The sequence below is a fragment of the Bombus terrestris genome, chromosome 11 (genome assembly GCF_910591885.1).
Source record: "Bombus terrestris chromosome 11, iyBomTerr1.2, whole genome shotgun sequence".
In the NCBI taxonomy this organism is placed as follows: domain Eukaryota; kingdom Metazoa; phylum Arthropoda; class Insecta; order Hymenoptera; family Apidae; genus Bombus; species Bombus terrestris.
The window spans coordinates 10,759,864-10,786,585 of NC_063279.1; the positions used below are offsets into that span (position 1 = coordinate 10,759,864).

The 26,722-nt window shown below is 37.8% G+C and overlaps 1 protein-coding gene across 1 annotated transcript in view; it reads right to left on the reverse strand.

Moving 5' to 3' along the window:
- The window catches only part of LOC100643855 (fibrillin-2), a 31,445-nt gene that overhangs the window by 1,498 nt on the left and 3,225 nt on the right, over window positions 1-26,722 (reverse strand). Inside the window, exons 3-41 of the mRNA XM_003399179.4 lie at window positions 15,839-15,921; window positions 15,115-15,222; window positions 14,828-14,962; window positions 14,636-14,738; window positions 14,375-14,559; window positions 13,524-13,772; window positions 13,120-13,275; window positions 12,674-12,958; window positions 12,282-12,404; window positions 11,943-12,191; window positions 11,744-11,863; window positions 11,448-11,663; window positions 10,917-11,116; window positions 10,632-10,812; window positions 9,978-10,283; window positions 9,478-9,819; window positions 9,092-9,217; window positions 8,633-8,966; window positions 8,243-8,409; window positions 7,840-8,168; window positions 7,051-7,477; window positions 6,425-6,778; window positions 6,229-6,342; window positions 5,995-6,153; window positions 5,624-5,838; window positions 4,589-4,946; window positions 4,369-4,514; window positions 4,156-4,264; window positions 3,799-4,083; window positions 3,231-3,656; window positions 2,735-2,983; window positions 2,461-2,664; window positions 2,253-2,378; window positions 1,812-2,051; window positions 1,572-1,744; window positions 1,005-1,199; window positions 825-929; window positions 458-610; window positions 167-370 (exon numbers count right to left, since the gene is read on the reverse strand). Of these exons, the coding sequence (XP_003399227.3) occupies window positions 167-370; window positions 458-610; window positions 825-929; window positions 1,005-1,199; window positions 1,572-1,744; window positions 1,812-2,051; window positions 2,253-2,378; window positions 2,461-2,664; window positions 2,735-2,983; window positions 3,231-3,656; window positions 3,799-4,083; window positions 4,156-4,264; window positions 4,369-4,514; window positions 4,589-4,946; window positions 5,624-5,838; window positions 5,995-6,153; window positions 6,229-6,342; window positions 6,425-6,778; window positions 7,051-7,477; window positions 7,840-8,168; window positions 8,243-8,409; window positions 8,633-8,966; window positions 9,092-9,217; window positions 9,478-9,819; window positions 9,978-10,283; window positions 10,632-10,812; window positions 10,917-11,116; window positions 11,448-11,663; window positions 11,744-11,863; window positions 11,943-12,191; window positions 12,282-12,404; window positions 12,674-12,958; window positions 13,120-13,275; window positions 13,524-13,772; window positions 14,375-14,559; window positions 14,636-14,738; window positions 14,828-14,962; window positions 15,115-15,222; window positions 15,839-15,921 (8,239 nt within the window). The remainder of the gene's footprint in view (window positions 1-166; window positions 371-457; window positions 611-824; window positions 930-1,004; window positions 1,200-1,571; window positions 1,745-1,811; window positions 2,052-2,252; window positions 2,379-2,460; window positions 2,665-2,734; window positions 2,984-3,230; window positions 3,657-3,798; window positions 4,084-4,155; window positions 4,265-4,368; window positions 4,515-4,588; window positions 4,947-5,623; window positions 5,839-5,994; window positions 6,154-6,228; window positions 6,343-6,424; window positions 6,779-7,050; window positions 7,478-7,839; window positions 8,169-8,242; window positions 8,410-8,632; window positions 8,967-9,091; window positions 9,218-9,477; window positions 9,820-9,977; window positions 10,284-10,631; window positions 10,813-10,916; window positions 11,117-11,447; window positions 11,664-11,743; window positions 11,864-11,942; window positions 12,192-12,281; window positions 12,405-12,673; window positions 12,959-13,119; window positions 13,276-13,523; window positions 13,773-14,374; window positions 14,560-14,635; window positions 14,739-14,827; window positions 14,963-15,114; window positions 15,223-15,838; window positions 15,922-26,722) is intronic.

A 26,722-nucleotide genomic window follows, 5' to 3' on the forward strand; every position in this document is an offset into this window, starting at 1 on the left:
ACGTTGATAGAAATTAGAATTCTTAAAAGTATTTCTGTTGAAGATACATTTTCGCGAAATGAAAAATCACGAAGTTTGTTATTTGAAATCGGTTTCTCGAAAAATACGCTTTTCCCAATTTTGCCACTCTTCTAACAAATCGACGATACAAAAATTTTAGACGAACCTTGACAGCCGGCTGCAATTTAATGATTCTCATTCGGTGCCGGGTCTGTCTCAGACTGATTTTAAGAACATGTTCCTCGCCATGATGGTGCCTTTTCGCTGATCTGGCGAACCGCCTTTTTATAATTTCGTTTCTTCGTGCACTCAATTCTTGGTCCATCGATTTCGATCGTGAGTCTCTTCTGTGTCTTCCTTTGCCATTGACCTGTTTAAAAAACAGCGATCGATTCTTTTCACCTGTTCGTTCGATCGAAGTAAAATGATTCAGTTTTAAGATCGAGCTTTGAGATACCTTGCAAGAGAAGCAACCTTCTGTCGATATAGTTTTATCATCCGCAGGTGGTATGTGATAAGGATCTGGATTTATCACGAAAGTGGGCGCGTTGCTAATATCTTCGCCGTAATGTCCTTGCGATAGTGGGTTTATCGTCGACAGACAATGACCCTGGTCGTCGAAATGAAAAATACCAAATTCAAATAAAATTGTAGTTTCAATTAAAAAATGCAAAATCCGTGTATTAAAATTAGATTACGAGGTTAAAGATGCAAAATTCAAATATTGAAATTTAAAATATGAAGTTTAAATATTACAATTAAATTATTTTACAAATGCAGAATTCTTCTTTTGTTTAATCTATTTTTGTTTAAATAACACGAACCTGTCCAATTCGTTGATATCCAGTGGGGCATCCACATATGAAACCGTTTGCTCCATTGGGAGTGCATCCAAAGGCGCAAGGACTTCCGATGCACCCGGCGCTAACCTAAACCCACCAGCATCTCTTCTTTAACATCCATAGTACTTCAAATTGTGATTGTTCCTGAACTCAGACACTTACCTGAACACATATTTGCAAATTACTATCGAACTGGTAACCATCCGGGCAGCCACATTTATAGCTACCAATCGTGTTGATGCAAGTGTTGTCCCCACATGGGGATGTGTTACATTCGTTTTCGTCGATGCACTGATTATAGTAAAGATGTTGAACGAATCCTTCGGGACATCCACAACGGTAGCTTCCCATAAAGTTCTACGAGTGTGATTAAGTAATTAAAAGTTTACTAATCCCAGTAAACATATAGTATACAATACTTCATAAAATTCCAATAGAGTTGTGTAATCTTACTATGATCTTGGAATTTTTATATTTCAATGTAGCCTTCATTTTAACAATACAAAAAGGTTCTTAATATTCTAAGAAATATCTTTAATATAAAATCGAAAAGAGTAATCATACGTATCAATAGAAATTCTTTTATATTTTTCTCAAACTTCAGATATTTTTCAGTGTTAAACTTAAATGATACAGTCTCGTTACTTAGAATTAGAATTTAAGCGAAGACTATCGTAGGTATTTAGATATTCAAACGACGAGTAAGAATTATTTTTCTATTTCGTTTACCTGACAACCGTGTTCGCACGCGGTATCGTCAGCGCACTCGTTCTGATCCACGCAGACTCGTCCAGATTGATCAAGCTTGAATCCTCTCGGACAAATACAACGGAAACTGCCAAGAGTATTGATACAAGTGCCCGGTTTCGGACAAGTTCCCGCCTGGTCGCACTCGTTTATATCTAAAAGATATCGAGTTAAATAATTTCCAATAAAGCTGACTTAAAAGTTGCTTGACTTTCTACGAACCATGGCAAGCATCTCCATCTTGCGTATAACCTTCCTGGCAGCCACAAGTGTAACTGCCTTGAGTGTTGATGCAATTCTGTTGGCACAGATGATTTCCAGTCGCACATTCGTCCAGATCTCTACAACTGACGCCATCAGGATTTAAGATGAAACCGGCAGGACAGGAACAGATGAAACTTCCTTCTGTGTTCTGGCAATTATATTTGCATGGCCTTGGCGTTAGCTCGCACTCGTTTATGTCTGGAATTGGACGTATTTTGTGAAATCAATTTTATTGATAGATAATTGTTGATGATAATATGAGTATATTGCAATGTGCAATGTCATTGGGTATATTTGAAGGAATCTTATATCTTTGTATATTCTATTGAACGCTATGTGCATTGTGTGAGTTTTTGCATTTCCAAATCTCTAATTATCCTTAATCTTACGAATACCTACCAACGCATTGGGTTCCAGATTTATCAGCCTTGTAACCCTTATTACATACACATCTATAAGAACCAAGCGTATTGATACACAACCCGTTTCTGCACAAATCAGGAATCGTTTTACATTCATCGATATCTGAAAGAAATTTTCGTTTTCGGATTATATATAAGTTGAATTATAATTGAAAATTGTTCCACTTGAAGGAACATTCAAGTACCTTGACCGTCTATTGAAAAACCTTTGTCCAAACAGAGTTCGTTATAATTGTCAGAATCTTTGGATGGGCAAATCTCACAATACGGGCCCCAAGCTGCGCCCATTGTGCAACAGCAGTCTGCTTTTGTCACTGTCTTTACGTCGGAAGCTCTAGTGGTGCATCTGCCAGCGATCGTTTGCAAGAAACAATAACCTATCCTGCGATCTGAAAACACAATTTTGAAACTTAATATCGAGTAGTTTAATACTTGTTTCCCTTTTTTAATTTTTAATACCTATGCAAGATTTTCCATCAGGACTCTGTTCAAAACCATCATAACAGAGACATTGATAACTAGCCTCTAGATTGACGCATCGACCATTTCGACATAGGCCTGAATTAATTGCACATTCGTCGATATCCTTACACTCGTCAGCCATACCGATTTGTTGATATCCAGGTGGACAGATGCACATAAAGGAACCAATAAGATTCTTGCATTGATACTTGCAATTGTTCGCTGGTGTTGCGCACTCGTCCACATCTGGAAAGATAATTGTACAGCGTTTAATCCGGTGATTTAATTGCCACAATTCGCAGAAAAACCGTGACTATATTTCTCGTATTATTTTTTAACACTATAACTACATACTTAGGCGCGAGTAAAATATAAGTATCAATGAAATGAAAGTAAGATGCATGCGAAAAAATGTATAATGCAAAGAGAAAAACAAGCTTTATTTTCCAAAAAATTTTTTTAATGATACGTTGTACGTATATAATATTCATACCTATACAATGTCGTCCATCGGGAGCCAAAGTATAACCATAAGGACAAATGCACCTGAAAGAACCAGGCGCATTGTGACACCGGAACGCGCACTGGTTGCCGATTTCCAGACACTCGTTCACATCTTCGCAAACTTGATTTACTCCAGGAGTGAATCCTTCGTTACAGGTACACTCGAAACCACCGTCAATATTCGTGCACGTTCCATTGCCACAGATATTTTGTTGGGACAAGCATTCGTTATTATCAATGCAACGCCTGCCACTTGCATCTAATACGTATCCAGAGGGACACTCACACCGGAAAGAACCATCAGTGTTGATACACTCGCCACCGACACAGGCGTCTGGCATGAACAGACATTCGTTCAAGTCAATCCCTGTGTCATCTCTGCCTGGTCCCTCCGGACATAATCTTTTGAATTCCTCTGTATAAAAAAATGTACACAAAAATTTAATTAGATTTAATTATCTATCGTAGTTCATCCTATGTATTTTGTTCTATTGTTTAATTAATGATTTTGATCATCGTTTTATTCTTAAAAAAATTATTTATAATGGAAGAAATACCGCTGTTTTCTGGAGGACACTCTTCGCAGTATTTTCCCCACGCTTTTCCCATAGTGCAACAACAATGTTTTTTAGTCATCGCGCCTGTTCGAGGAGAAGAACATCGTGCACCGTGTCTTATATACCGATCGTAACAGAGTTCTTCTCTGACGTCGATGCACCGCATCGAATTTGGTTTGTCGCTTAGTTTGTATCCAACAGGACATTCACAGATCACTCCTCCTTCTGTATTAATGCAGCGACCATTTTCACAAATTCCTTGCGTCTCCTCGCATTCGTCCACATCTGACATATAAATTCCAATTATAATTGAAATATTCGAATCACGTTACGTAGTCTGCTGAATACTTTACTCACCGACGCACTTCTTTCTCGTGTGATCCAACTCGTAACCCGGAGGGCAGTTGCATATGTACGATCCCATCAAGTTCTGACATTTTCCTGGTGACGGACAGAGTCCAGGAATCTGATGCAATTATTCGTTTTGTGATATTTTCAACAAGATTTCAGTCAGTTACGGTATTGGATTAGATAGAATCGTGAAAAGTTTTGTTCCTACGAACAACTTACTTCGTGACACTCGTCGATGTCTCTACAGTGCTGACCATCTTGGGCCAACACATAGCCATCAGCACATTCACAGTTGAAAGCGCCAATTGTATTTCGACATCTTCCATTGCGACATAGGAATGGCATTATTCGACACTCGTCGATGTCTGTTCAAAAAGTTTAGACATTTTAAATCTGCGAAATAAGAGCAGAAGAATTCTGTGGATAAAATAGAATTTACCAGCGCAATCATTATTAGGGCTTAGCTTGAATCCTTGATAGCAGATGCATTTGTACGATCCAAGTGTATTTACGCAAGTTCCATTGTTGCAAATATTCGGATTGCGTTGACACTCGTCGATGTCCACGCAGTTATCTCTATCTCTCGTTAATGCGAAACCAAGACGGCAGACGCACTGGAAGCTACCTTGCAAGTTGTTACATGCACCATTGTTGCAAATTCCGGGTCGTTCGTAGCACTCGTCGATGTCCACACAGTCTCGTTGGCTGAGGCTTAGTTTGTATCCTGCTGGGCAAACGCATTCGAAGTAACCTTGCTTGTTTATACATTGCGCGTTGCCACTGCAAGGATTTGGAATCTTGAATGAAAAAATAAAATAGTTGAATAAAAATATTTTAAGAAATGTACCTAAATAGAAATAGCCATCCAACGAAAGAAATTATTCAATCAACACTGAAAAATATACGTATAACTAAAATGTGATATATATTATATGTAATATCGGGGCCATAAGGCCTAAGGTATCGGCCGAACCATAAACAAAGTACCGTTCATTATCAATGTACTGTTAGGTCTTTTTAAGTGGACAATTTTCGTGAAAAGGCTGCGTGACCTTGACCACGGCCTTCGGGATACCTGTTCCGAAGGACGGAAAAAGGTAAAGAGACGTTAGGGAGAGTGTTAGTTGAGATGCCGGAGTGAACGGATGCCAAGAGCGTGTAGAGTGTGGAGAGTGTGGAGAGCGTGTGGAGTGTGCGGAGTGGGCAGAGTTTGAATTGGGAAGCAGAAAGCCGCATGCGAGAATAGAACGTAGAACAGCATTGTAATCATTTCGTTGCTCCTAATAATATATATTAAATCAAAACATCATTACTTGTCCTTTCTCTCTAAGACCCATTTGGATACTACATATATAATATAATAATAAAGATATAATTGAATTTTTGTTATCACTTGATTCCTAACTTTTTACATTTAAGGCAATAGTACTTATAGATCGAAAATTATTTAAAAGATTTTATTACGTTGTTTTACCTGCAAACATTCATTTTCATCGATACACTGATGCGAATCCTGATCATACACGTATCCTCGATCACACTGGCACTCAAAACTGCCAGGAGTATTCATGCAACGACCGTGAGTGCACATTGTTGGCATAAGAGCGCACTCGTCGATTTCTTCCGTATGATTCGTTATGGGATTCATTATTTGGCCTGGTACCATGCCACATAGAATGTCGTGCTCTCCTAAACGATATATTTAATCTTAATAATTAGAGGTTAATTCGTATTAATATGACAATAATTATTAAGCGAGATGTGATGGAAATTCAAAAAGCAGGACATCGATATTTTATTAAACTCTCTAATGGGTATCTTATTAAAAAGTTTTTCGGATCTCACGAGTTCTATCAGCTGGACATTTCTCACAAGGACTTCCCCATGCAGCTCCCATGGAACAGCAGCACAACATTTTCGTTTGTGGTTGCATCATGGGATTGAAACATTGACCATCCTCGTAATTTAGGTAACACGATTCCTTTCTCATATCGACACATTCCTCTGGGAAAATATTCAAGTTTATTAAATGTCGGAAATTTTGTTACATATATAATAACACGAATGATGTTTGCTTACTTCCTCCTGGCATTGCCATATATCCTTCTGGACATTCGCAATGATATTTTCCTTGATCATTGATACAGCGACCTACTCCGCATATTTGTGGATGCAAAGCACATTCATCTATGTCTATACAGATGCAAATAATTAAGCTATAAGTTTCTTCAGATCCAAAGTACTTAATAATTAAAATAATTAAATTCAATGATACCTATACAGCTGGTTTTAGTGTCATCTAAAATAAAGCCCTCGTTGCAGGAGCACATAAAGCTACCAAAAGTATTAGTACAATGACCATTCTGACAAATATTCTCGTGTTCCTCGCATTCGTTGATGTCCTCTAAAATGACAGTCTCCTGATTGGGTCTGTACCCGGAACCACCGGGACATAATTCCTCGAATTCTTTGGTTCCAGCGCGAGGACACTCCTCGCAGCGATTTCCCCAAGCGTTGCCAATACTGCAGCAACAGGTCGCTTTGGTAACTGAAGAAGCTACGTCGAAGATGCACTGCGGTCTTCCGGTACCGTGTTCGAAGCCGGTGAAACACGTTGATTTTCGTCTATCTGTAATATTAAATTCACTTTAAAAATTTGTAGAAGTTGACAGAATTTTGGACATCCGATGCAGACGACGAAAATATTTATCTTTTTAAGTGAAAGATGATTCTTTTTTTAAATATTGTAAAATATTACAATTAGTACAAATGGATAAATTTTATACGAATATCAGTTTCCATCACCAAAATTTCCACTTATTTCCATTTCTTTTGCTGCTCTGAATGCACTGATTTAAGAAGTTAATTCTTAGAAAAATCAATGTAAAAAGAGTCACTTACCTACACAGGCGTTTCCAGCTTCGACTAACTCGTAATAAGGCGGACACTTGCAAATATATTTCCCCTGAGTATTTATGCACGTGCCATACTGACACGACTGTGGATTCTCACATTCATCGATATCTGTACAATTTCCACCTGAACCATCCAACTTGTAGCCTTCGTTGCACTCGCAGCGGAACATACCGAATATATTCTCACACCGCCCAAATACACAGAGATTACTGAACATCTCGCACTCGTTTATATCCACACAAGTTTGCTCGTTATTTTCGTCAGGATGCATGAAGCCCATTTCACATTCACATCGAAATGATCCAGGGTAATTGAGACAGTGTCCATTTTCACAGAGAGTATTGTCATTGGCGCATTCGTCGATGTCCTTGCAGGCATAGCCATCGCCTCTAAAGCCAGCGTCACAGACGCACTAAAACAATTAGAAATCTTTTTCTAATTTCTTTTATTTGCTTATGCAATAAAATTGATTATAATAGCGATCCTCTAATTGTTTCGAACATGTATGTATAATATTGAATACGAGAATTCTATTTGCTTGAACTCTATTTATTGAAAATGTTACGTATTGCTTGATTAAATGAATTTCTACTGACTGATCCAATTCTTGAACTTATATTATTTAAATAAAAAATCATATATGTGTGAAGAATTGATAAAATTCTATATTATTATTATTAGTTATATCAACTACTCATTCTCCAATATATGTGTATGCGTAGGTTCGGATAAATATCATTCCACTGTATCTTATTTGATTTATATAATGTGTACCTTAAAGGATCCCTCGGTATTTATACACTGCGCATTAGAATCGCATCCTCCGTTATTTGTTAGACACTCATTGATATCTCTGCACTCAACTCCATTCCCTACAAAACCTTCATGACACGTGCACTCATATGAACCTTGTGTGTTCTGACATTCCGCGAATTCGCTACAGGAATACGCGTTTAAGAGACATTCATCATCGTCGGTACATCCTGGACCTTGGTCTGGCTTCACCGAATATCCTTCTTCGCATCGACAATTGTAAGAACCAATGGTATTGTAACATTCACCATAGCCACAAATGTTTGGCCGTGTGGTGCACTCGTCGACATCTGAACAGTTATAACATCTGGGTAATTAAATGTTTGAGATTTTGAAACTTGACTAATCTCAAGACTACACTTACCAATGCAAGAGGCACTATCCTTGCCAGGAATTAATCCATCGGTGCAAGTACATATGTAGCCGCCAGCTATATTAGTGCATTTTCCTCCGTTACAGATTCGCGGGTTTTCTTTACATTCGTCGATGTCCACGCACGATCGACCATCGAGATTCAACGCGAATCCAGTGCTGTTTAAATGAAAGATGGTTTACTATATATTAGAATATGCTCATATTCGTTTAGATGTCTAAATTAATTTTTAGAATTTAACTTCATTCCTAATTTCACCCATTTTTTAAAACACCATACTATTTCTATTACAAGCGAATTATATTTACATTCGCAAGAATTAAAATTTTAACCAACTCTCATTTCCATAACGATAGAAATTTCTGATTAAAGAAAATTCACCTGCAAGAACAAGAGAAGCTTCCAGGCATGTTCAGGCAGATGTCCTCGCAGCCACCGTTATTGGTAGCGCATTCGTTTATGTCTTCGCAGTGAGACTTCAATCCAGTTTGCTGATAACCATCGTCGCATATGCACTGATAAGTGCCCATCATGTTCTCGCAAACGCCGTTCGAACAGATCCCACTGGTTCTCGAGCACTCGTCGATATCCTTGCAGGACTGCTTGTCAGGACTCAGCTCGTGACCAGGCGGGCATTGACACTTGAAGCTGCCCTCGGTGTTGATGCAGGTTCCTCCTCGACACAGTCCTGGTATCTCCTCGCATTCGTTTATATCTGAAATACGTCATGTTTGCGGATCAATACGATGAGTCGTATTTTGAACACTTGGTTTGAGAAATGAAATCTTCTTATCTTCTTAGTATGAGAGTGTGTTAAGAGATTAATTTCACGTTACATACCCATGCAAATTTTCATTATATCGCTGCTGCGATATCCAGGATTGCAATCACATTGAAAATTGCCAGGCGTATTTCTGCAGGTCCCGTTTCCGCACACTCCATGCATGATCTCGCACTCATCGATGTCTGTACAAGTAACGAGATTCAAACATTATACAAAACATTTTTATACAATTTCATTTAACGTTAATATAAGAAGTCAAACAGTATTTAAATTTAGATAAACGCCTTAAACACTCTGTAATTTAAATTTTCAACGAAGATAATATACATCATAACTCTGTAACACGATTGAAAGTTAGTAAACTGCAAACACACGAATGAACAAATATAGTATCACTTTCAGCAGTGTAATATCTTCAGCAGTGTATAAATATCTAACTCACCGTTACATTTAATTCCATGTTCGTCCAATGCAAAACCCTGGTTACACTTGCAACTGAAACTGCCAACCGTGTTCTTGCATCTTCCGTTTAGACACATTCCAGGAAACTCGATACATTCGTTGATGTCCTGTTTGTCTGTAAAACCGTCTCCTCTTGGGCATAGTTCTTGATGCGCGTGAGTACCTGGTTTTGGACAGGATTCGCATCTTTCGCTACCCCATGCACGACCCACAGAACAGCAACACAGACTCTTAGAAAATTGTCCTTCTATCGCATTTGTGCATTGTCCATGGCGATAGTCCAAGTAACAAGTCTCTTGCCTCGTGTCTATGCAAGTGATATCTGTACAAAAAATAGATCAACGCTTACTCGTACAAAAATATATTTAAAAAAATAAATATATAACTAGAAAATAAATATTATGTTAGAAAAAGTACATGTTTTCATATCTAAGTAAAAAGACAAGAATATTTCTTTCAATTTTATTTTTCAGAACTCACGCGTTGCATCTAAAGTTAAACCAGGAGGACATTCGCAACGATAAGATCCATCGGTGTTCACGCACGTGCCTCCACCTTTGCAGATACCACTGTTTAATTCGCATTCGTTTACGTCCACGCAGTCTTTCCCGCCGAATTTCGCGTAACCCTTAGAACATTCGCAGATTGAACGGTCGCAGAGTTCGCACGGGCTTCCCCAGGCTACACCCACCGAGCAACAGCACTCAGATTTCAGTGCTAGTCTGGGCAAATTGTACTCGCATCGACCATCTATCATCTTGGTCCAGCAGGAACCTCTCCTGTTGTCTGAGAGAAATTTTAATTATATTTTCGTTCTTTTATTTTAATTAAATTTTAATTAAATTTATTTAAAGGAAATAAAAATTAACAGATGTTTGATCTGATTTACAAAGAGGCTGCAAAGTATTTTCTAAAGTTCAATCAGTCTCTTAGTTTCTATATATTATATCACTTTTACATAATACCATCTCACTCCCTTCAGTACTAAATAAAAATAAAAAATCTGTACTCAGAATTTACTTCTTCAATTATCTTTATGAAAACATAAAATCTCATAGACATATCAATCTACTAATAAGTTTCCATACTTCCAATTTTTTGTTAATTATTCAATATATATGTTAAATATTATACCCATGCAAATATGACCAGTGTGATCCAGAACGTATCCAGGAGAACACTCGCACTCGTAGGAACCCGGAACATTTACACAGATTCCGTTCAAACAAACATCTGGTCCAAGTTCCTCGCACTCGTCGATGTCCTCACACATATGGTTGCCCGTGTTGAATCTCGTGCCAGTCGGACAAACACACTGTTCGAATATCATGCTTAAATGTTTCAATTGGTCAGAGCGTATCTTCCGACGAATTGTTACACCTACTCAAAGATTGGTTCAACACGCGAGTATTTACTTGCCTGGAAGCTCCCAGGGATGTTTCGACATTGACCACCACTGCACAATGACTCCTCCAGTTCACATTCGTTGATATCGCTACAAACTTTTCCTGTAGCATCTACCTCGTAACCACTATCGCAGATGCAACGATAGGTTCCCATGAGATTCTCGCAGCCACCGTTCACACAGATATTCGGATTCTGTGCGCACTCGTTGATATCTATGTTAAGGAACAAGAGAGTAGGTTGACTAATCATAATTTATTAAATTATTGCTATTAATTTAGAAGATATATCTCAATGCTGTCTACATTCTATCTACAATTAGTATTTATGTAATTTGATACTCTTATAAATATGAAGAAATGGAATCTAAATAGGAATTTACCTCTTCTGCCAAATATTGTAACTAGTAATTTACCTTTGTTAGTTTATATACTTCTGCAGATATACATTTTTATTTCTATACTTTGTACTTATTTATATTTTAACATAGAAATTTTTCATAAGTACAGGAAGAAGAATTATTTTCTTATTAATTTCGGTAATTACCATCTCCATTGTAAGTCATTCCTGCGCCATGTGGACACAAAGCGTCGAATTCGCTGGTACCCGGCAGTGGACAGGGTTGACATGTGCTTCCCCAGCCCATAGGTTGTCCTAGTATTACAGTACAACAGCAGCAACTTGATTTTGTTACTGCTGTCGATGTAGGATTCGAGCATTGTCCGTCTCTGTACTGGGAATAGCATAGGTCTCTCCTCGTATCTGATAATAGTTAGAATATTTCCATGTAAATTAGCTAAAACTTTTTTTAATTAAAAACTAGAAAATAAATCAAGACTAACCTAAACAAGATCTTCCATCTGGTCCCAGATTCAATCCAGAATAACACTCACATCGGAAGCTACCAGGAGTATTGGTGCAGCGACCATTTTGGCACGGGCCACTCAAGCACTCGTCGATGTCTAGTCAACGATAAAATCTTTACTTTTCCAATATCAGAGTTGGAAAAAATTTCATTTACGAAGAAATAAGAATACACACCGATGCAGTGACTCTGGTCCGGTCCAATTCGGAAGCCAGAATCGCAGACACATTTGAAGGATCCCTCCATATTCACGCATTTTCCATTCTCACACATTCCACTTGTTGAACACTCATCCATGTCTACGCAGAACGTATTATCTCGAGAGGCTGTAAATCCAGATTGACAAATACAATGATACGATCCTGGTGTGTTTTCGCATCGACCGTTTAAACAAATTCTCGGATTGTCGGCACATTCGTTGATATCTGCAAATGTACGATTGATTGATTAATTAAATCTAAGAAAATCATGAATTATTAGTTCCATACAGGAAAGGGAAAATAAACTGTGTTTACCGATGCAAGTATTTTTTGTAGGAGATAAAGTGTAACCATCGTTGCACTTGCATTTGAAAGATCCGTTCATGTTGATGCAATGTCCATTATTGCACATTCCGGTGTCCTGACATTCATCGTGATCTATAGAAAAAGAAGTCAAACAAAAATTCATTCAATACGAGATAATTGGTCTTCTGGAGACATCTGATTTTGATTAACTTTAAGCATATTTGTTCGATATCAAGATGTTAGGGTCATCGAAATGTGTGTTTCTGATGATATTCTACAAATTTACATAAACTTTATAAAGTATCAGCTACTTATAGACATAGACGATACTATCTTTTTAATCTATTTTATATTTATAATATTCCTCTCTTTTTCTTATTTTTTTTCTTCGAATTTCTTACCCGTGCAATATCTGCCTTCACCAGAAACGACGAATCCCGGCGGGCACTCACACGTGAAGCTTCCTTCGTAATTCTGACAAGTACCACCTTGGCAATATCCCAACAGACACTCGTCAACATCCTCGCATCTGCCAGCCTTCTTCGTGAATCCAGGATAACAGGCGCACTCGTATCCGTCCTTTGTGTCTATACACTTCCCGTTTCCGCAAATGTCCGGTCTCAGCGCGCACTCGTTTATCGCGATGATCGGCTGCAGTTGTTGCAAGCAAAGCCTGTTGTAATCGTCTATAATTGAGTAATAACACGGATCCCGTTACTCGCCATTACTATCAGCATTATCTGCGCTTTCTGGGTGACTTTATTTTCGTTCGTTCCACTTGAACGTTCATTATTTGTCGTAAGCCTGCTATTTTCGTATCGTTTAGCATTTTTGCCGTTCTACATACCACTTCCGTGATTCGGACAGATGTAGCACTCGTCACCCCAGCCACGTCCCATGTTCTTGCCGCAGCAACAATCCTTCTTGCTCAGCCTCATCGAAAGCCGATTCTTGCATTGCCCGTTTCTGTTCACGGACGTGTAACACAGACCTTGTCTTCCATCTATGATTTTGTCAATGGCGATATCGTTATTGGCGAATCATTTTTGTCGATAATTTTGTTCAATACATACGGTCATTCACAAAAGTTTTCGTATTTTTATGAAAGGTATAGATATATAAAAATAGTCTGGTTATAGAGCGTACGAAGATATTCATGATTGATTCTCATCGATTAATTTTCTATGATGATTTTCATGAACGCACAAGTAAGTCGTTTGTAATTCGTTTGCAATCACTTATAGTTCTCACCGATACAGAATCTTCGATCTTGGCTCTGGATAAATCCTGGATTACAAAGGCAATAATAGCCACCGTTCGTGTTTATGCATCGTCCATCTGCGCAGATTCCTTCTTCTTGACATTCGTCTCTATCTTTGCAAGAGTTGGTCTCGGGATCTCTGGCCTGACCATCGGGACACTCGCAGGTAAATGAACCCGGTGTGTTCACGCACTTGCCACCCTCGCATAAGCCTGGTATCGCCTCACATTCATTGATATCTAATCAATGATGATATAAAATTAAACCTGAACGAATCTTAAATCTACAGATACCGCAAGTTGAAATTTTATATATATAAATCAAGTACTATCTTCAAATTGTTCGAAATGAAAAATTATCACAAGAACAATTCGATAACGTTAACTCTAAATAAATTCCGTTAATATCATAATTGTAATCATTCGACTCATTTATGTCAATTATATGTTAATATATTAGATTGTTCCAAAAGTTTCTTTCGTTTCATAAGGAAATAATAGATGCACTACATTGTTTTATATTATTTTATTGAATTATGTATGATTCATTTTGTTCTGTTGCTATAAAATTTGTTCCATTACTACAAAATGGATTACACATAATTCAATAAAATAATATAATACAAAAAATGTTGCGCAACTATTATTTCCTTATAAAACGAAAGAAACTTTTGGGACCACGTAATGCAAAAATGAAGCACACGTATAAGTATAAAAACCGAAAAAAATGAAATACTCGTTACAGCATAGAATTTTTCGTATTTATTTATCATTCTTTCTTCGTATTTATGAAAATATAAAACACCATAAATTGTCAAAATTGCAATCCAGTAATCACTCACCAACACACTGGCCTTGGTTAGTCTTCAAGTGACCCAACTCGCAGTCGAGTCGGGCGGGACACCTCTCGCAGGGGTGACCCCAGCCCTTGCCCACGGTGGCGCAGCACAACTGTCGCGTGCAAACGACACCCTGCAGATTTGCCAAACACTGTCCATTTTTCACTTTCGTATAACACGGTCCAGTTCTAAAGGGAAAGGAAGATTAACGAAATCACTGCTCTCGAACCAATCGAAATATGAGGGCCTTAAATAGTCGCATACCTATAATCTGTTTCACATCGTCTACCGGTATAACCGTAGATACATGCACAACGATCTGGACCAATACATCTTCCTTGGTTCAAGCATGGCTCTCGACAAATTGCTATTTTAAATAGACGATGAAATCACGAATTGTGTGTAGCATAAATTATTGTAAGGAATTAGGCGAAACGATAAGTTTTGATGACTCACGTTCATTACAAAATTCGCCCTGATATCCATTACGACACTGACATTTGCCATCCACGCAGTTGCCATTTATACAATGCACCCTGCATCTTCCAGACTCACCCCTGTCTAACGCGTTGCCAGTTTCGTGTGTAGTAACTACGAGAGTAGACACATGGATTATTTTTAGAAAATTACAATATAAGTAGCTTTCATTCACTTTTAATAAATGCAATTTAAATATTGGAGCTGTCTATTTGTCGCTGTGAACAGTTTAATTTTTCTAAAATTCCAAAGAAATATTCCCTCACCTTTGGTTTGACTGCTGCTGCAAGACGAAGATACTGTGCCACCATCGCACAAGCAAATATTCGGCCTGATGCATCTGCCCAGTGGACCGCATCGTCTAACGCATATAGCTAAAAAGATATCGATATTTTTCTTTCCATGCTCCAAATTTCATAAATTAAGAGATATTATTTCATTAGTAAATTTCCGTAGACAAAATTCCTTCATACAATTGCCCAGATTTTCAAACACAAATTGTTTAAGAGAAACTATATAATATTTTACACTGCTATAATACACCACTGCTATATATGCTATAATACCAAAGAAATCCTTATCAAAAGAGGAAAGTCACATATTTCATTTCAAGACACGAAGCCATTTGAAATTTGAACTCGAGATCGGTATCGCGACCGCATTCGCGCGCAACCATGCTATATAGAAGCATTGTGGAGACAATGCGATCAACAGGAAGCGTGTAACAGGCCATTAAAGTAATTTCGTTGGAGAAGTCGATCGGTCGTGTCGCATGAACACTCATTTACTGGTTGCGCAATGGATGCAATTATTCGTCGCGAATGCGCGCCTCTCGATGATCGCGATGCTCCTTTCAGCTTGGCGGTTTCGATAATGAACGCTAAAATTGAATGTACTCGAGCTCGTGAGATCACGTCCAATTACGGGACGTAGAGATTCGATTATGATCGAGCCTCGATTCGAGATACGAGCTACAGTCTCCGTACTTACGAATTACGCAGAGGCCGGTCTCAGGCTTCTTTGACCAACCGGGGCAACAGTAATTCTTGTATCTTGACCTGCACACGTTCGGCCTGGAAAATTAAACGAGCATAAGCGTAATGGGTGGTGAAAGCTGGCTGGTAATAGCTACTCTGGGAAGATTTTTTTCTTTTTGTTACTCTCAGTTGATATCATTGAATTGTTGGCGATTACAACGGTTTGAATTAGATGTGATTTAAATTACATAATTTTAGATTATTATATCTTAACTCTATATTTCGTATTTCACATGTTCAATTCCACCGATGGTCTTTACCATATAAAATACACAATACACAAACTGACATGAAATACTTAAAAATTAAGTAACTCGATGCATTATTAAATAGCAAATAATTTGTTAGCGTATTAAAATTATTAAATAATTTAAACTGTCGTAGGTCACCGGCAACTTAATTATCCAATCAAGGATTAACTCGTAGATACTATGGTAGACATTTTATTATGTAAACGATTATAGTGATTTTATGAGACGCTAAAAGTGACGTTGCATGATTTATTTAGTAATCTTATATTTTCAGTAACAAGATCGAACACTCGTGTACATTGCATCACTGACAATATAAATCTCCTAAGTATACAGCGTCATCGCTATGCAATTGTAACGATGTTGCATCGCTTGCCTGTAGATGAATGTTTATCAATTCTCATTCAGAAACGAAATTTATCCAAGGCTCTAATAAACACGCGAGAGACAAAGTCGAATTAAGGGGGGTGTTATCCCGCTTTCCACCTTTGAACCCGTAAAATAGCTGCAGAATCGTCGACTAATCATTAACCCTCGACACGTTCGAATAATCAATCTCACGGCTGCCAATAAGCGGACTTCGAACCTCTTTGAACCCCCTCCTCTTGGTTCTTTACGTCGGAGCTCAAGATGATCTCATGGATCGAAGCTGTCGTCACGATTGAATAAAACCACGAACCAGCTAGCCTATGGAAATATGGAAAAAGGACAAAAAAAGGGGGTCGTGTTTACAGGCGTGTAAATACGCCGACGCGAAGTGAGCCGCGGCGCCGAAGCGCGTAAGTGGAAGTACTCAAAGGCCGCCTATAGCAGCTGACGTTAATTACAGGCGGCTCGATGTGAATGGCCGCCTTGTTCCGAGGTGGCACACCGCGTTCTCTTCCCATTTTTTTCTTTTCCGTGACGTCGCTTGCAAGCCGAACGCGTGCCACGACAACGTGTTCACCGGAGTTTGTTCCTTCGTCAGCGAGCTCGCGCGTTTCCTGCAAAAATTCCGTTTCCGCCTTCTGATAGCGTCACGCGACCTCGTTTCGACGCTTTATCGCCGGAATCGTGGATATCAAGGCGAAATTTTCGTTTTTTCAATGGACCCGTGAAACCGTTTTACATACCTACTTCGTATGAAAGTAACGAAATGAAAGTGAAGAATAATTTTTGTACGATTTTAGCGGTGAGAAAAGGGAGTATATTTCAGGTTGTTTGATATTTCCCTATTATATGAATATATTACATCATCTACATTATTATAACAATCGTTCGAATGATTCTGTGCGTGGGCTCGCTAAGCTTTTATGTACTTCGCATGGAAATAACGGAAGCTGGGATAATTTTTATCCGTTTGTAGCGGTGAAAAAAGAGTATAATTTTGGAGATTGTTTTTATTATATATACTACTGTTCATAATTGTTCGAATAATTTTCGAAAGCCTCCGGAATCCTTTTAGAAACTTCATATGAAAGTAATGAAAATGAGGGATCACTTATATGTGATTTGAATAGTGAAAGAGGAATAGTAATTCTTTGAAGGCGTTTTCATACAAAATGTTGCACGTTCCTGCTCTCTTGAATTTGCCATAAAAGTGTGATCATTTGAGATTTAATAATGACATTGACAATGTGCCTAACATCAACAACTTATCAAGGATTTAAAATAACAGATTTGAAAAATTCACGAAATCCACATAAAAACTAGGATCATTTATCTCAGTCAGTAATTCGTTAAGGAAGGGTATCATTAGGGGCAGCTGTTAAATATTACACTTCACAGGTAATTGTACGCGACGATCGATACGCTTGATTCGCGAGATAATGAAGAGATTTCGGAAAGGGTCGCTGATCTGCATACAGATTGGCTGAAACATCCTCACGATAGTAATTTTCACATCCATCGCGTAATTCTCAACGAACCAACGAGTTCTGGTAAACTGTAATTTTCCAATTAAATCACGCGATAAAAATTAATCATTGTCGGTCTCGCTATAACCACACCTTTCGTGATTTTCTCTTTTCACGATACTCAGGATCGAGTTACCTGGATGATTTATCGTTTCGATATTCGTTTAACTATAAATCTCGTTGATGAGAAAAGGATAAAGTAAGAAGTCTCTCCCTGGGTAGTTTTATAATGATTTTGAGCTATATTTGGTTAAATGTAGTTTATATCAACTGACATAAATATATCAATTATTATTAATAGTGTATGAAGTAGCATTCAAATTATAAGATACGAATATTATGTATTACATGTGTATTGCAATTTTATCTTGTAGAGGATTTCTAAATTAATCAAATCAGCGGCCATAAAATTTTAGTAAATTAATCTTTAAATGGAAACAGCTGAAAGCGTAGATCTTCGATCAATCGCCTCGAAAATACCGATCATTTCGTCGAGGCACAAGTGCATTCAATCATTCCAATCAACGGAACAAAGAGAGCACAGAAATAAAACCAGGAGGAAAAATGTTGCGCCCGTTGCAACGTAACCTCCAACGTTGTCCATGGCATCGCTTTAATTCGCAAAATGGTTGGCGGTAACGAGGCGCGCGCGTTCGCGTGCTCGCGCAATAATCCAATAAACTAACTGCACAAACCCTGATGCGTGTCTAAACAGCTTCAGCGGTGGGTGTGGGCTTAAAAGTTCAATTGGAAAGTGCGCTTAATGGATCTGAAACGGCCGCTGGAATGACTCTCCAGATGATGGATTATAGTCCATTAAAATTAAAGCGATCAAAACGCGACTGCGTTGCGTTTAAGGTCGTGCTTCGTTCACACACATACACGCGTCCTAAGATAGAAGAAATAAAAATGGATATAGGAGGCTGAAGTAAAAACGCGTGGACGGAGAATTAGGTAGGGCAAACATCGAGCATTATTTACGATCTCTTAAAACTACATCGAGAGATTAAAGGAGCCTATTGAGGCCAGCCTGTCTTACGAAACCAACGGGGATAATATCAACGGGTTATGATAGAAATTTATCGTGCCGCTTATTATCCTCTGCCACTGATAATTACGAAGGGGATTAAGGAGTTCCTTCGACGAAGAATCGGTGACCGTTTGTTAATTGCCGCAATTGACACTTCTTTCGATAAAAGATATGGCAATTTAGCGAGAGAATGTTGCAATACAAGTTATGGAAATGCTTATATTACGCTTAGAACTCGGCGAGGAATTTGAAAAATTTGCAAAGATTTTTAATGGCCATTAACATTAATATTACGCAAATGAAATTGCAGGCAGTTATTTCATAAACAGCGATAGAATAATATTTACAGCGATACTTGCTTAGCGCTAGAACTACCAAAGCTGGATTTCAAGATTTTCATTTTGTAATTACCAATACAGATATATAATCGATAAGTGTGATCATCATTCATCCGCCCAATTTCTTACGTTCGTCAACATAAAACGTGCTTCCATTTCTTTCGAATTTTCGAGGCTTGTAAGAATATATAGAAACAATTCATTTACCCTTAAGAAATATTAGCTACTATGGCTCTATAAGCACCTAAAAACTTCAAATTCTTCCAATTTAAAAAGGACAACGAGGGATGACCGACTTTTCTGAAAGGCCGTGAACACCAGGACTTGGCCGAAAATAGGATAGGACCTATTTCACGCCTAATGGGATCATCACTTACATAATTATTCACGGTTAGGCTGGCTGGATTAGCTGTATCTTAAGTGGACCTTTACGTAACGCACGAGGGAGGAAGTGAAAGAGGAACCGTGGAGGGAGGAAAAGTGGCATCTCTTCGTTGCATACCGACACGTTTTAGTTAAAATCGCCGTCGACGAGAATTGTTCGCCAATTAGGATCGGTTCGGAGAATGGGGTCGGACGTAACTCGGATTCGGAGAAATCGCAATTCGGTCAGATAAAACCGTGATGGACCGATAGATATGATGTCAGTTCGAAAGTTGCTTCACGATGAATAAAGCCAATACGGCGTGAGAATAACAGTCAACGACATTTGTTTCGTGAGAAGTTTCATTAATAATAATAAAGTCAGACGCGCCAATCTTATTGAATCGATGCGTGAGTGCAAAAGATGAATGAACTTAAACATAGTTGAGAGTTTATTAATGGTGACTAATATTAAATGGTATTTTTCTTGTAATTTTTATATTAAAGATTTATTTTTATATCAAAGTATTAAACTTCTATAAGATAAAATGAATATTAGTATAGATAGATTCACTGGGAAGCTCTTGGATAAAAAATGAAATATCCTTGAATAATTGATAATCAGATATTGATACAAAGTACATACGTGTACACTTGGTTTTTCATTAATTCAAGAATAATTCCAAAAGATACAATAGACATTATTACGAGAAGATATTCACTGGGAAAATTCTCAATAAAAAAAGAGATATCCTAGTAATTGATAATTAATCTCTTGAGGAATACTAATACGTACGTATGCATAGGTTTATTTAATTCTTGTTTAATTCAAGGACTATCCCGAATGTTACAATAGGCATCACTATGAATAGATTATTCAATGGGAAATTCTTCAAGTAACAAGAAGATGTCTTAAAAGATATCTTTATATCGAAATATATGTACGTACATACATAGATATATGTGCGTTCATTTGGAGTTTCTTTAATTCAAAGATATGGATCCAAAGAATACAATGAATCTTATTGTAAAAAGATATTTATCAGAAAATTCCCCAATAGGAGAAAGAAATAATAACAAATACTCTAGTAATTAATCAGATATGATTTTTGGCTTTAATAAATGCATTCGTCCGTCTTAACTCTAGGAGATTAAAACTAAAAGTATGTAAATAGTACGATATCTGGGAATGCGTGATCTCACACAAAAGTTCGGATCACTTTCGTGTTTGCTTTTAAACATCTTTTTTTAGAAGGCTTACATAATACTACACGATATCGAGTATTTCAAAATAACATTCATTCACTGATTTCAATTACCATACATTTTTGCAAATGGATAAATATCTAACGAACTTTTTATATTCAAGATACTTATTTAGTGCGACAAGAGTAATCGGTAGTTATATTCTCTGAGGATTGTACAGGAAATGATGTTAAAGAGATGAAGTAATGAATCTGTCACTGAGGAAGGTTGTCCACGTAGTGGGCAGAGAGGCGATAAGAAAGTGAGCCACCCGTTGAATCGTTTTCTTCTTGCGTTAGCTAATTTCATTTCCAAACACACGCACACATTCCATCGTTTTTCTCTAAATAATTCTAACAGCTTTTGTCAAACAGAACTATCATAACATCCCACTTTCAAGATCATTAAAAATTTCTTCACGTATTTCTATTTATAGAAAGAATAATATTTTTTATCTGTTTTCCACTCGTTCGACATTCTTTCCTGTTAATTAATTACTGCAGCAACAAAAACTAGCGTTTGTATCAGCGCTATCGATAAAGCGTCTGTTACATGAAAAAACCAGAGCACAGTGAAACATGGCCTCTTGAAACACTCGAATGTTTCTTTACGTCCTTAAAATCAGTCAACATTTATCTTTCGATCCCCGTAACAAATACCTCAGACTGGTCTCAAATATTACCAATACAATCATGACAATCACGTCCCATTATAGTGTTAATGAAATTGCAAAATGTCCTTTATAACGCACGCAACAAACACATTACAGTGTTTTATGGTAAGTGTTCAAAGTTCAAATATTTTCATCAGCCATTCTATCGTACAAAAGTATAAGAAACAAAACATAATCTGTGACGAACGTTTCACTCTAATCCTCCGTAGTGGCGAACGTGTTAAAATTTAACGTGATTCATTATTCGTATCCGAATTCGCGATGTCCAATTCCAATTACGAATGTCATACACTCACAAGCAACCCATTAACTGTCGAGCATCGTCTTCGAATCCATTGAACGCAGATTAAAAGAGGCGGCATTCGGGTCAACCTTTAACCTACTGGGTACGAGTGTCGAGTATAGTCAACAATCACCAAATGCATGGCCACGACCGATCATCGACTAAAGTTAATAATAGATATACGCAATCGTTCTTGTTCGCGGCCGTTAAGTGACACTACACAGCGGATGAGTGCTATACCAAAGAGGTTAAACAGTTTGTCGAAATGTTACGTGTAACTCGGCCTGCTTTATTAATTCGCTCTAGAACATTGTTATCATCGCGTTTGAAGAACAACCGATAAATAACAAAGTTCATCGATTGTAGGGCACGAGTTATCTATCTAGCTTGACTGATTACAGATGCTTCCAACTAGGCAGCCTCTTCTGTATTCTCATCGTGATTTTTCTACAAGGCTAGAATCATGGTTGCTATTTTCAAATACAATAGAACTTTGATAATCTAGTCGTGACATACATTGTTCCGACAATCGCATTGTTCTTGTAATCTCGTAACTTCGTTTTCATATGCAAATGCGTCATTTGTTTTGTACTATATACTTATTTATAATTTATTATTATTATCTATTTCCATTAATTCGTGTTCTAATAATTGATTGTTCCATTAATTGGTGACCTGATAATCGAGGTTCTAGCGTAATAGTGCTGCCACTCATATTTGTACAGAAATTTACAATTCTCATATGTGATGTGATTAATATGACAATATAAAATATATACTTAAACATGTATCACATCGTATCGAGAAACAATTCATTCTCCTGTTTTCTGAAAGAGGATAGATTATTAGGAATTCGTACGTCTCGACGAAGAATTGATCGATAAACAGGTAAGACGAGAATCAAAATCGAAAGTATATTGAATGTTATCCTATCGGCGATTCCTGTTTCTTCTTACGCCTTAATTGAGTGCTCGAGAAATGTTTCATACGAGGAATGATAATTGATGTGACGGTATTAATCGCGCAGTTGAACGTCAATGGTTAGGTGGAGTCACGTGAAACATGCTTCTAATTGGCCGTGACAAGATACCGGCTAATACGTGTTTATTAATGAAAAAGTTGCTCGAGCGTGACGCTCTGCCGCCTAAGCTAACCGATTCGCTCGATTTTCGGTGGCCTTCCCTCTCAGGGTCGATCATCGTGCGATCAACGCTGATAAACGCGAATTTGCCCGACGAATTCAGTCGAATAATTCGACGTGGAGGATGTTTTATGACCGATCATTAGGTCTGTGTTTCTTGCCTTGCCTCATCTGTGGGTAGTAATCACGTGAAAATCACAGACAAAGAACATGATAAGCAATTTTAAAATTCAATAATTAATTCCACGCTACTGTAAACCTTCTTTCGTTCGATTATGAGATTAAATACGTATTTCGAATATTTAAACCGTTTCGTTGTTTTCTTATAAAATTTCATCCATTTATCGTTCTGAATGATTTTGAATCGTAACACTTGTAAGATACATGTACGATATATTTGTCTAAATTTCTCTGTTTATCTAGTCAATATAAAAACAGAACGAATTTGCAATCCAATATTTATCATAGATCTGTAAGTCCTTTTTCAGAAAGTTCTTCGATTATCTTAAATAACGTTGATACTTATTTCCGCAAGGAATTAAATGGTCGGGAAATTCAAACGGTGACAATTAGAGGAACTTTTTCGCGGCTGTGAATGGCAACAACCTCGTCCGTAAAACCACCGATTGAATTGACGTTATCGCCTCGGCTAATGTCCCGTATTAAGTGAAATCACGAGACTCGCTGGTTATTCCGATTTTATTTATTTCTCGCATTCGAGATCCACCGACTGCGGCGCCGCGGCAAAGATCCTGTGCGGTGCCACTATCGCGTGCAATGAGCTGCCAAGAATCTTTTACCGTAACAAACTAGTTCCTCTGCTGCCAGCTATACGATACCCTCGCTAATGTCCAATACTTTTCCGCAGGGGCCTGGCTAATACCGTCAGTTGGAAGCTTTTGTATAATAAACCGTCACAGGCTCTCTCTTTCTCTCTCTCTCTCTCTCTTTCTCTATCTATTTGCGCCAGCATTCCGATCACTGATCAATACCTTCGTTTTTTCGTGCCTCTCGTTTCTTCTAGATAGAATCGTGTATCGAGGAATCAGGAAGACGTTCCATTTTTCAAGAACGTGCAAGAATCGCGGTTGACGGCTGTTCTTCTTGCTTCTTTGTGGAAGCAAAATAAGATTGGTTAACACTAGAAATATCGAATCTGTCAAAACGATTGAGATGTTTCCTCGTTTTCTTGCTTGATGAAAATACCCATGTGGTTTCGTTAAAGTCAATCTTGAATTTTATTTACGTAAAAATATGATCATCAGATGAGAGAAAACTTAAATGCAACTTAAAATGTACGAGTATATGATGTAGAAAATGCCTACAAAGGTGAAAAGTACTTGTTATATTATTTAAACGTAACAGACCTTTACTTAAGTTCTATTCCTTTGCGTTATGTCTGTAGAGATATTTTTAATAGGAATTATACACGTTAGTATCGTATCGAAATATATCAACCGGGCATCTTTCACAAGCAAATTGTCTCTTTCATCAAGAACATTGACTTTACTTCGTCATTAATGGTTTCAAAATATTTTACATAACACGTACAATATGGACATAAAAGTTTTCTGAGGTAAGCGTTCGAGCACTTTCATGAGCCAATGTATATCAAACGATTTTGCGAAATCGCAGATTTTGTCAGATCCAGAATCTCGTTCTGGGCATAGCGACGCGTCGCGACGAACCGCCTGCGATAACTCTTCTAATTGGGTTATCTACGCATTACATTACGCATTCGTAGTTTAATCCCCATTTTTCCTCTCTGTTTTTTCCCTCGCCTCTTGCTCACACTATCACAAGGCAAGGTTTCATGCGTTCGCGCGATTTCCCGCGTTCCGCGTCAATTCCAAGCGAATCCAAACGGATGATGGACCATTATTATCCATCCATTAGGCCTAATTGACCATAGAGTGTTTCAAGCCGGAAACGCTTTTCACGGATCCGCCTGAGAATACATCTTGCACCGAGTTTCGTCACGCGGCGATTTAACTTCAGCTTCTCGCTGAACACGACCTTCGAGTAGACAAGCTTAATTCGTCGTGTGTAATTAGTCAGGCTTTTCACCGGTTAATCCAGGAAACCTGGTCGATCCGCTACATCGCGATCGTTATTCCGTATTTTATGACCGTGCGTCGTGTGAAGTCGTTTAGACATAAAAGTGACTTCGAGTTAACCCTGGAACTTACGGCTAAAAGTAAATTTTATGCCCTGATCGTTTATATTTGATACGGCATTTTTTCGTCGGTCTAATAGAGTGGCTGATTCGCTTTAACTTTCTATTTGAAAATTGAAAGCACGAAATCAGAAGTAACAAATTTTCTCGACGTATAATCGGATTTGAGGTGTAAATTGGTTTATATTAATTTCAATTTCGTAACTCTGAGTTCGTGTCCAATATATGTTTTATTTATTAGCTTTGTCAAGTATTTTGTTTTCTTTATAATTTTTATCGTAAATAGGTTTCTATCATAGTTAAGTTTCTGTTGATGTAATACTTCCTTTCGATTTTTACCATAGATTTTAGATTACGAATCTTCATCGTTGCTAGAGTCAAATTTTTTTCAACTGTTCTGCTTGAAGCAATTAATTCCAAGGACAATAGCGGTGTCACAAGTGTTTAGTTGCACAATTGCATGTTTGCCACATTATATTTTGAGATTGCATCAAGATCGAGCGTTTATGATTGATAACGAGCCGCAATGGTCTTTTATCGTTTGCTAGGTTTCTTTCAATCGGTCTCTTCGGCACCAACTGAGTGATCTTTGCACTTTCCTTGATCTCGGGGTGAAGTTTCTAATTTAACAAAATCATTACGAATCATTTTCGCGATATTGCTATTATGCAAATTTACGAAATATATTTATTGCCGTGGAATTTATTATATGATGCCTAAGACGAATGTTGAGGAACTACATTTTTTCACAGAGAAATGTTTAGAATGTTTCTATATCGTGTCCTCGATGCGAATAAAAAGAAACAGGGGAAACGTGATAAATATTATGCTGGGCCGAAGACGCGCGATATTACGTAATTCGAATGAAAAAAGAAACTAGAACGTACAGTTCCTTGCTGGAGCTATTTCATTATGTTCCTGGACCGCGGCAAGTAAAAATAGAAACGAGCTGAGAAGAGTCTTATCACTGGCATTGTCATCTTTGGAACTCGGGGACGTGTCAAGCGTCTATCACTTGCCGCCTGAAAATTCGGTCATGAACCCTCTCTATTACTTCCATAATTACGATACTTTTGACTGCAATTCCCAATTACATTTTCATCTACAATTTTATTGGATTCGTCCAGAAGATAAAATGAATCTACGTAAATATTGTCTATCACATTTGCAAGAAAAATTTCGTGAATTTGAATAAAACGCTCATAAATGTGAACCGAGAAGAATTAACAATTTCAACAAAAATTCTCTTCCCTCCGCTCTAGAACAAACCAGTGAATAAAAAAAGCCAACAAACCATAAAAATATTTCTCGATTATCTACCCCAAAATTTCAAGATACACGCGGCATATCCTTAGTGATCACACCTCAGACACTTCACGAAAATTACTGTGCCCCGCGATTGTGATCGATCGTTCGCGGCCGCGATATCTCGGATCGCGATG